Here is an 11,796-nt window from a genome sequence, read left to right as displayed (position 1 = left end):
TTGCCACAGGGCATACAGGATCTTAGTTCCCCAACCAGGGATCGAGCCTGGGCCCTCTGTATTGGCAGTGTGGAGTCTTAAACACTGGATCAACAGTGTGTGTGAGTTGCTCAGTTGTGTCCAATCTTTGCAACCCCATGGACTGCACCCCACCAGGCTCCTCTGTCCATGGAATTCTCCAGGCAAGGATGCTGGAGTGGGCTGCCATTTCCTCCTCCAACAGGACCAACGGTGGTGGTGGTTTAGTCGCTAAGTCGTGTCCAACTCTTGCGACTCCATGGACTGTAGCCTGTCAGGCTCCTCTGTCCATGAGATTCTCCAGGCAAGAATACTGGAGTGGGTTGCCATTTCCTTCTCCAGGGGATCGAACCCAGGAATCGAACCCAGGTCTCCTGCCTTGTAGGCAGATTCTTTCCCAACTGAGCTATAAGGGAAGCCCAACAGGGAAGTCCTTAAATTTATTCTGAGTTTGTTTCCAAAAACTTTGTATTTTGCCTCGGGGTATAAAATGCAGGAGACTCCGCTTTGATTCCTGGGTCAGGAAGATCCACTGGAGAAGGGATAGGCTACCCATTCCAGTATCTTGGGCTTTGCTTGTGGTTCAGCTGGTAAAGAATCCGCCTGCAATGTGGGAGACCTGGGTTTGATCCCTGGGTTGGGAAGATCCCTGGCTTGGAGAATTCCATGAACTGTACAGTTCATGGGGTTGCAAAGAGTCGGACATGACTGAGCAACTTTCACTTCACACTGTCAATTAACAATGTTGTGACAGTTTCAGGTGAGCAGCAAAGGGACTCAACCATACATACACAGGTATCCATTCTTCCCCAAACTCCCCTCCCACTCAAGCTTGCCTCTTGACATTAAGCAGAGTTCCCTGTGCTGTATAGTAGGTCCTTATTGGTTACCCATTTTAAATACAGCAGTGTGTACATGTCCATCCCAAACTGTTTTGATGCAACCACTGTTCTTATTTATATTGCCGTATTTGTTTTGCCCATCTTGAACCCACACGGCCCATCCTGGGTGGAATCACACAGCATACATGCTTGTGTGGTGCTCCTTTCCCTCCATATATTGTGTTTGAGATTTTGCATGGAGATGCATGCATTTTCCAGTCTTCCTTTTTCTAAATGCTGAGCAATATTCCATTGTATAAGCAAAATCAGATTTTAATCCCTAAAATAAAAATAGTCCAAAGCAAAAAGTCTTGATGAGGTAAAGGCTATAATGATAACCCAAATCATTTTTCAAAATAATCCTCAAGCGCTAAGAATACGTGTGTGTGTATAAGGTGAATCACTTTGCTGTAGAGCAGAAATTAACACAACAATGTAAATCAACTACACTTCAATAAAATAACTTTTTAAAAAATCCTCAAGTGTTTCATTTAGCATGGATGTGGGCACCATGGACAATCAGAGGAGGCCCAGCCTCAGGCAAGAGGCGCTGCTGGAGTGCCGAATGCTGTGATGAGCTAACAACGTTTGGGGAGAAAACCCGTCAACTGGTGGTGGAACTGCTGACACTGTCATGCTTCCTGGAGTGTCAGAATCTGCACCGGGGTCCCCAGCCTCCGGAATCTAATGCCTGATGACCTGAGCTGGAGTTGATATAATAATAATAGAAATAAAGTGCACAATAAATATGATGTGTTTGAATCATCCCCAAACCATCCCTCCAACCCTGGTCCATAGAAAAACTGTTGCCCAAGAATCTGGTCCCTGGAGCCAAAAAGCCTGGGGACTGCTGGCCTACCCTTTTAAACATTTCGTGATCTCTTCTCTGGCATCGCCTTTGTCCTCACCCACAAATCCCCATCATATTCAGGATCCTGAGATTTCAGTAGGTCAGCAAAGTTGATTCCTTTCCTTCTGAATATGAGAACTAACAGAAGGATGGAACATCACAGGTTATCAGGATGCTGCCTAATATATCCTGAAAATTTGCTCACAATTGATTCATTTGATAAGTAGGTCATTTTGTAAAGTGAATTCCTTTCTAAAAAAAAAGTAGGATCTTTATAATTTGTTGACATTAATGCCTGCCTTGGGAAGTTTACATGATCGTGTCTTCATATGGAGAATTTCTTAGGATTATTCTATAGCAGGAATACCTGTATTACCTTAAGGGGAGTATATCCATACCCCAAAAGAAATGAGTTCTACAGTCAAGTTTTCTTAACTTCTTTTTAAAAATATTTCTTAGTTAATTAATTACTTTTTGGCTGCTCTGGGTCTTCCCATCTTTCTCCAGGTGCGGTGCTCAGGCTTCTCACTGCAGGGGCTCCTCTTATGGAGAACAGGCTCCAGGGCTCGAGGGCTTTTTAGGGCTTGGCTGCCCTGTGGCATATGGAACCTTCGCAGAGCAGGGATGGAAGCCCTGTCCCTTGCACCGGCAGGTGTATTCTCAACCACTGGACCACCAAGGAAATCCCTTCTTAACTTCTAGTGGAAGTTTCCCCACCTTTATAATGTCAAAATGTTCATGCTATTAACTGATGGGTCTTCGCTCAGTCGTGTCCAACTCTTTGCGACACCATGGACTGTACAGTTTCCATGGACTGTACAGAATTCTCCAGGCCAGAATACGGGAGTGGGTAGCGTTTCCCTTCTCCAGGAGATCTTCCCAACCCAGGGATCGAACCCAGATCTCCCGCATTGGGGGCGGACTCTTTACTAGCTGAGCCACAAGGGAAGCCCCAAAATACTGGCGTATGGAACCAGGTCTCCTGCAGTGCAGGCGGATTCTTTACCGACTGAGCTACCAGGGAAGCCTGATGGGCCTCAGAGAGAGCGGATTATCTGGAAAGGCTCCTCAGGGTTTTCTGAATCATGGGGCACTATCTGGCCTTGCCAGTTGACAGACAGATATGCATCCCAGAAAGGCGGAACAAACACGCAGCCTCACAGTCCTTTACGGTCGAAGACAGCGCTTCGGAATTAAAGGGAGTGGCTGCAAAGATCCAAAGTACAGTCGCAAAACACTGATTTGCCATGACTAGCTGGCCTTACAGTGGGGGCCTATGTGTGTTATATCTGTTCACCTACTAGGCTTTTTAATTTGTTTAATGGCTATAGGAACTATTTGGGTTTCCTGCTTCTTGAATTCATTTTATTTTTCTAAATATCTGACTTTTTTCTTTTTCCCCCCAGGTTCATCACTAATTTTATTTTATTGCTTATTTTGTAATTCGGATACAATAGATTTACAACGTTGTGCTCGTTTCTGCTGTACAACATCGTGGATCAGCTATTGTAAACATATATATCCTCTTTCTGGAGCCTCCCTCCCACCGTCCCCCTCCCCCAGGTCATCCCAGAGCAGCGGGCTCAGCTGGCTGTGCTGTGGGCAGCTTCCCGCTAGCTGTCTATTTTACACACGGTCGTGTATATATTTCAGTGTTACTCTCTCAGTGCCTCCCACTCTGTCCACAACTCCATTCTCTATGTCGGCATCTCTATTCCTGTCCTGCAAATAGCTTCATCAGTACCACTTTTCTCAGGTTCACATAATGTGTTAATATATGATTATTTGTTCTTTTCTTTCTGACAACGTAACTCTGTATGACAAACTCTAGGTTCCCACATTTTCACATGTATTGGCACATAGTTATTAATAATAGCCTTTTATTTTAGCATCTATACTATCTATAATATAGCTCCCTTTTCTCAGCCCTGGTATTATCTGCACCTCCTTTTCTCCTGGATCAATCGCATAGGTTTGTCAATTTCATCTGCCTTAAAAAAAAAAGTCTGGCTTTGTTAATTCTTCTCACATGAGAAAAGAATTAGTGCAATATTTTTGCACTGAATATTTAGTGCAATATTTTTATTGCACTAACAATATTACTGCAATATTTTTTAAATTGCACTAATTTCTGTTTTAGTTTTTCTTTCCTTTCTCCTACTTTCCTTTGGGTTTACTTTGTTATCTTTTGAAACTTCTTGAGATGAATACTTAGCTAATTAATTTTTAAGTTCTCTGCTTTTATAATACACACATTTAAGGCAATATAGCTTCCCTGGTGACTCAGATGGTAAAGAATCTGCCCATAATGCATGAGACCCTGGTTCAATCCTTGGGTTGGGAAGATACCCTGGAGAAGGAAATGGCAACCCACTTCAGTATTCTTGCCTGGAGAATTCCATGGACAGAGGAGCCTGGTGGGCTATAGTCCATGGGGTTGCAAAGAGTCAGACACAAATGACTGGCCAACACTTTCACTTTCAAGGCAACACATTTCCTGCTAAATCTATTTTAGCTGCATTTACATGCTGTGATATGTAGTTTCTTTATATTTGGCAAAATATTTTCTAATTTTCATTATAATACCTTCTTAGACCTATAGGTTATTTAGAAAAGTATGTTTTAATATCCAAGCACTTGGGAATTTTCTTATAATCTTTGTTATTGAACTCCAGCTTAATTGCATTGTGGTCAGTGAACACACTACATGATTTGAATCCATTGAAATTTGTCCAGACTTGCTTTATGGCTTAACATAAATTTGAAAATGCTCCTAGAGTGCTTAAAAATAATGTATTCTCTTCACTGGCCCATATACATCAATTAGGATAAGGTCTTTTTAAGTGTGTTGTCCAAGTACTTTATGTCTTTAATTTTTAATACATTTGTCCTATCAATTAGGTGTATTAAAAATAACCCACTTTGATTGTAGAGTTATCTTTTTACTTAACTGCCAATTTCTACTCTATATCTTTGGACATTATGTTGATAAATGTCATAGAAAGGTAGAATTAATATCTTCCTGTGGAAGTGAACCTTTTGTGAAATGACCCTCTTTAGTAATAGTAATGCTTTTTGCTTTAAACTTTATTTTGACTGCTATTGATACAATGCCAGCTTTGTATTGTATTGATACACCATGCCAGCTTTCTTTGGCCCAGTGTTTGCAAGTTTCATTTTCTGCTATCCTTTTACCTTAAACTTTTCTAATCCTTATATTTAAGAGATTTAGAGTTTTAGAGTGGGCTTCCCTGGTGGCTCAGTGGTAAAGAATCTGCCTTCAATGCAGGAGACAGAAGTACCATCCCTGGGTCGGGAAGATCCCCTGGAGAAGGAAATGGCAAACCACTCTAGTATTCTTGCCTGGAGAATCCCATGGACAGAAGAGCCTGAAGGGGTCCATGGGGTCACAGAGTCAGACACAACTTAGGGACTAAACCACCACCAGAGTTTTAGAAAACCAATCTGATCTTTAACTTTTGACGGGAACAGTAATATAATTAGCTACTGCCACTTACTCTAGTTTGTTCAGTCGCAAAGTCATGTCTTATTCTTTTGAAACCCCATGCACTGCAGCCCACGAGACTCCTCTCCATGGGATCTGCCAGCCAAGAATACTGGAATGGGTTGTCATTTCCTCCTCCACGGGATCTTTCCCACCCAGGGATCAAACTCACTTCTCCTGCATTGGCAGGCAGCTTCTTTACCACTGAATCACTTGAAAGTGAAAGTCGCTCAGTCGTGTCTGACTCTTTTCAACCCCATGGACTGTTGTTCCCTAGGCCAGAATACTGGAGTGGGTAGCTTTCCCCTTCTTCAGGTGATCTTTCCAACTCAGGGATCAAACCCAGGTCTCCCATATTGCAGGCTGATTCTTTACCAGCTGAGTCACTTGGGAAGCCCTACTTCTAGTTACTGCCATGTTAATAAAAAACAAGCCTACCATCTTTGTGGTCTTTTAAAATCTTCTTTCTTTCTGTCTTTTGGATTAACTGACTTTAAAAGAACATTCTATTTTTTTCCACTTCTAGTTTGTAAACTTTGTCTTTTATCTCTGTTCTTTCAGGGGTTACCCTAGAAATTATACTACACATTCTATTATGGAACAAAATAAGAAAGTCAGAATCAGTTCAGTTCAGTTCAGTCACTCAGTCGTGTCCGACTCTTTGCAACCCCATGGACTGCAGCATGCCAGGCCTCCCTGTCCATCACCAACTCCCAGAGTTTACGCAAACTCATGTCCATTGAGTCGGTGATGCCATCCAACCATCTTATCCTCTGTCGTCCCCTTCTCCTGCCTTCAATCTTTCCCAGCATCAGGGTCTTTTCAAATAAGTCAGTTCTTCAGTCAGTTAGAATACTTTCATCTTATTTAATGCCCTACTGTTTTCATTCTGATCTTTAAAAACCCAAAGATACTATTCCATATTCATCTGCTTTTATTTGTTTATTGTTAAATTTTTATTTTGTTTAATTTTTGGCCACGCCGCACATTATGTAGAATCTTAGTTCCCCGACCAGGGATTGAACCCGTGCCCCCTGCATTGGAAGCACAGAATCTTAGCCACTGGACCGCCCGGGAAGTCCCTCACGTTTGTTCAGATGTGTCTGCCTGTTTCTGATCCTCTCTGCTTGTCACTCCTTCTTTGTCCAGACCTTCCATAGAGTATGCTTTTCCTTCTGCCTGAAGGCAGATTCCTTTGGAATCTGAGGATCTCCTGGTGACAAACTCAGTTTTTGTTTATCTAAAAATGACTTTATTCCTGAAGCTTCTTCCTGAAACATCATTTCTCTAGGTTTAACATTCTAGGTTGGCAGTTACTTTTTCTAAGTTATTCTTTTAATAATATTGAAGACATCATTTTACTGCCTTGTGGCTTCTGTTGTGTGGTCCACAAGTCAGGTTTTTGCTTCTCTGAAGGGCCGTTTTTTTTTTTTTTCCTCTCAGACTAATTTTAAGATTTTTCACTTTTGTCTTTGGTTTTCTATATTTTCGTTCTATGTGGATTTCCTTTTATTTATCCTTCTTGGGAGTCATTCAGTTTGTTAAATCTGTAGATTGGGTCATCTTTTTTTTTTTTAAGTGAATTCCAAAAAATTCTCAGCTTACTCTCTCCTGTCCTGAGACAGTGCTCAAACCCACGTAATACCCTCTCATTTATCTCCATGCTTCTTGTCCTCTTTCTGTATTTTCCTTCCTTTTACCATTTTATGATACATTCTGTGTACTTCCCTGTGATCTTCCTCAGGCTGATGTAATCTGCCATTAAACTCATCAAATGAATTTTTCATCGTAATAGTTTTACTCATTTCTAAAAAATCCACTTGATTACTTTTCAAATCTGGTACGGTAGGTCCCTTTACATACTAATGAGTTCTGTTCCAAGAATGTGTACAATTGTACAAGTACAGTTTGTTCATAAGTTCAACAAAGTTAGCCTAGGGCCCCCACTAATACAGTTGGCTATACATTAATAGTGCAAGCGTGCGTGTCTGTGCTAAGTCACTTTGGTCGTGTCTTGACTCTGTGACCCAGGGACTGAACCAGTATCTCCTGTGTTCTCTGCATCGCAGGAGGATTCTTCACCATTGAGCCACCAGGGAAGGCCAATATTACAGCGCAGTACCTTAAAAAGCACAGCAGGTACAGTGCAAGAGCTGTCATACGGGGCTGGCACACACGTTCCCATCTTTGAAAGCTGAAACTTGAAGGTTTGTATGTAGGGGACTTACTGTACATCATTTGAAAGTTGTTTTAAAAATTTTATCAATAAAATTCACTCTTTTGGGGGTATACAGAGTTGAATAATCACCACCAAAATCACACTGATTGGATCACAAAATCACGCATCACCCCGCTGTGCTGTCTTTTATACTCAAACCTTTCCCCTATCTTTAACCCCTGGAATCCACTAATATCTTCTCTGCCCTTACTGTTTTTCCTTTTCCAGAATGTCACATAGAGTCACCCAGACAGTATGCATCCTTTTGATTCTGCCTCTTTAAACTTTTTATCATCACACGCTAGAGATTCCTTCATGTTGTTACAACAATCAGGAGTTTGTTCCTAACTACTGCTGAGTACTGTTCCATTGTATGGGCTTCCCAGGTGGTACAGTGAACAAAGAATTCGCCTACCAATGCAGGAGATGCAGGAGACTCGGGTTCGATCCCTGGGGCAGGAAGATCCTCTGGAGCAGGAAATGGCAACCCATTCTGGTATTCTGGTATACTTGCCAGGACAGAGGAGCCTGGCAAGCGGGCTATAGTCCATAGGGTCCCAAAGAGTTGGTTCCATTGTATAGATACAAACAAAGTGGTAAACAAAACTAAAATTGCTATGGGCTTTTGTGTAACCATACGGTTTCATTTCTCTTAGGTAAATGCCTAGGAGTCAGATTGGTGAACCACAGACTAAGCGCGTGTTTAATTTTATAAGAAACTGACAAGTACTTTCCAAAGTGGCTGTAACATGTGCATTTTCATCGGCAGTATAGGAGGTTTCAGCTGCTTTGAATTCTCCTAGCATTTGTTATTGTCAAGTGTGTTTCTGTTGGTTTTTTTCCCCCATTCTAATAGGTGTATAGTGGTATCTCATCATAGCTTTTAGTTTGCATTAACTAATGACTATTGATGTTAAGCGTTTTTTCATGTGCTTTTTGCCACTTGCATATCCCCTTAAGTAGAACATCTTTAAAAATCCTTTACCTATTTTTAATTGGGTTGTTAGTTTTCTTACTGTCAAATTTTAAGCGCTCTTGTCAAATGTGATTTGTAAATATTTTCTCCTAGTCTGTGACTTGACTTTTCATTTTCTTAACATCATCTTTCACAGAACAAAAGTTTTAAATTTTGAGAAAGTTCCATTTATCAACTTTTTCTTTTAGAGTCTGAGGTATCGTATCTAAGAACTCTTATCTAATCCTAGGTCATAAATAGTTGCTCCTATGTTTTCTTTTATTAAAAGATTTATAGTATTACATTTATGCCAATTATACATTTTAAGTAATTTTTGTAGCTTCATTCGAGTTTAAACCAACTGTGAAGTCTCAAATTTCATTTTTTTTTTACATACAAATGTCCAATTGCTTTAGCACCATTTGTTGAAAAGAAAATTACCACTGCATCTACCGAAATGTGAGAGAAAAAAGTAATCCTAACATATAGCATAATAAGAAAAATCTATCTGTATTATATGAAATAAAGTCTTTAGCGAAATTAGTATCTGAAGCTAAGAGTTAAAAGCTAGGGTTTAATATCTTTGGAAGCTGTTCACTTGAACTACTATCACTACTAGTACTTTGACTTAAAACAACAGAGAGAGAAATGGAAACCTTTGTCACAAAAATAAGGTGAATACAAATAGCTGATATGAGTCTCATGTGGGGAGATCACATGGTTTCCTAAGGTCAATTTTCCACCTCTATCAAGACACACAGCAGTCTACAGATAACAGTAAACCAGTCACATAACTGGGTAACTTGTGGAGTGTGTTTTGAGATGATGATTCATGGACTTGGAATTCAGCTCCCTAGAAAAGCACAATAAAGGTCTCTGGAAGGAGAATAAAAGCCATAAAAGAGGCACCAAAGGCTCTCTCTTGATATTGTTGTTTCTTCTGGATGTTTAGACCAGCCAAGACTTCACCCAATGTCTCACTGAAACCTCTGGATGTTCCCAGATAAGGAATGATTCCATTGCCTCTCTCTTCCTCTGCTTCTGTCAACTAAACCTGGGGATGTGTTCACCTTCAGGAACGAGGAAAAGGACTTAATCTCTCTCTTGGTCTCTCTCTCTCTCACACACACACAGACACACACACACACGTTGTCCCTGGTGTGTCTGATGGAGAAGCCAAGGAGCATGGCCCTCAAGTGGCTGTCCACAGTCTTAGATGGGCTCTCCAGCCCCTTGTGAGGGGTCTGGGGACGTCTGAATACACTGAACTGAACCCACTCTCCATGCGGAGAACCCGAAGCCCTGCTTCGGAAGCCCCTCTCCCAGCCCCACAACCCAACAAGGGTCCTCCCAGGGCAGGGAGAGCGAAGGAAGGCCTTACCTGTGCTGTCCTCCCCGAGGCCTTCTGCGGCCTCCCGAAGCTTAATGTCCATCACCCTCGTGGAAATCATGTCCAGCTCACTAAAAATCAGGGAGAAAGCCATGTGAGAGGAAGAAGTCTAACTGAAGTTAATGACTGAGATGGTGGTGACTGACTTTTGCCCATGACCCTGGCAAAGACAGAGGCCAAAACACAGGTCCATGGCTCAAGATTAGTAACCACATCAGTGTTCATCTAACCACTGACCAGAGCCATTTAATGGAAAACATAAAACTGGGAAAGCTTCACCAATTTAAACAATGCAGATTTGGTTTCTTTCTTCGAAAGAAACATTTTCAGAAATTATGTTTTGCTCAAATACCATGTATTAACGCGAATATGTGGAATCCAGAAAATGGTACTGATGAACCTATTTGAAGGGCAGGCATAGAGACACAGACTTGTGGCCACAGCGGGGGAAGGAGAGGGCGGGAGGAACTGAGACAGCGGCATGGACCTGTATACACTACCACGCACGGAACAGGCAGCTGGCGGGGCCCCTCCGTAAGGCACGGGGGGCTCGGCTCCCGCTCTGGGACGACTTGGGGGCAGGGCAGGGCGGGAGGGGGCTCAGGAGGGAGGAGGAGACGTGTGTACACACAGGGCTAATCCATGCTACCTTACAGCAGAAGCCAACACAACGTTGTAAAGCAACTGTAATCCAATCTAAAAAACTTAAATAAAAAGAAATTACATTTTTCTCTTGTTCACCGTAGAAAGTTTGGAAGACACAGAGAAAGAAAATCACTCACTATCCCACCGATCAAGGAAGACCAACCACAGCCAATGTTTTAATATTTTTCCTTCCAATACTTTTTTGTGAAAATATTTATGTGCACAAGCACACATACACCACATCAGTAAGACTGGCTTCCTGATTTTCTTATCCCATGTCAGTAAAATCCTTGATGTGTTGTTGTAATGGCTACATAATGTTTTGATTGGATGCTGCACCATCATTTATTTACCTTATTTCTTTTCAGAACTTTTTATGAAAAATTTCAAACAAAAGTACACAGAATGTATAATGAACTTAATACATATGACTCTTGCTCATCTTGACCCCTTACCCCCTCCCACTTCCACCAGGTCATTTCAAAGTGAATCATCCCAGATACTAGCATCATTTAATTCATAAGGACTTGGCTTCTTCCTAAATTAAAAACCTCTGACTTTTCATGGAACGCAAATAAATGATTACTGGCCAATATTCCTGCTAGAGAGTACTGAGCTGTGCCCCTGCCTTCCATAGCTGACTTTTAAAGAAAATTAATATATTTATTTTTGGCTGTGCTGGGTCTTCACTGCTGTGTATGGGCTTTCTCTACTTGTAGGGAGCAGGCGCTACGCTTTGTCGTGGTCTGCGGGCTTCTCTTGTTGCGGAGCACAGGCCCTAGAGCAAGAGGGCTTCAGTAGCTGCAGCAAGCGGGCTCTAGAGCGAAGGCTCGGTAGTCGTGGCACAGAGGCTTAGCTGCCTGGCGAGCATGTGGGATCTTCCCAGACCAAGAATCGAACCTGTGTCCCCTGAATTGGCAGGAGGATTCTTAACCACTGGACCACCAGGGAAGTCCCCACAGCTGACTTTTAAAACAGCACATTCTATCCTACACAGACTAACTCATCATTTACTTGGAAAGCTATTTCTTACTGGCAGTCATTATGAATTTTCCCACTTTAAAAGGGAGCTAAATATTTAACTAATGAATTAACATTTATCACTTATACACAGTACACAATGGGAAATGATGGGAGAAATTTAAAAAAAATTAACGGAGGAAAGAAGTTGCAGGTCTTTGCTAGACTTGAGTCTAATATTTAGGTCTCCTTCAATACTAATGTCAAACAGTCCATCCCTGATTAGCCAACTCCTTAAAAGGTGAACAAGCATTCGTAAGTCTTGCTTCCTGATTTTGATATAATTTGACTTTACAAAAATGTTGGAGCAACAG

At 41.6% G+C, this 11,796-nt stretch overlaps 1 protein-coding gene across 2 annotated transcripts in view; it reads right to left on the bottom strand.

Annotated features, from left to right (window-relative positions):
* The window catches only part of CRACDL (CRACD like), a 67,542-nt gene that overhangs the window by 38,352 nt on the left and 17,394 nt on the right, over window positions 1-11,796 (bottom strand). For both annotated transcript variants that reach the window (XM_061155948.1, XM_061155947.1), the window contains exon 2: window positions 9,809-9,888. In XM_061155948.1, coding sequence (XP_061011931.1) covers window positions 9,809-9,888 — 80 coding nt within the window. The remainder of the gene's footprint in view (window positions 1-9,808; window positions 9,889-11,796) is intronic.

Source organism: Dama dama, chromosome 11, assembly GCF_033118175.1.
Source record: "Dama dama isolate Ldn47 chromosome 11, ASM3311817v1, whole genome shotgun sequence".
Lineage (NCBI taxonomy): Eukaryota > Metazoa > Chordata > Mammalia > Artiodactyla > Cervidae > Dama > Dama dama.
The sequence above is the reverse complement of the archived record's forward strand: the minus strand, read 5'-3'. Positions and strand labels throughout refer to the sequence as shown.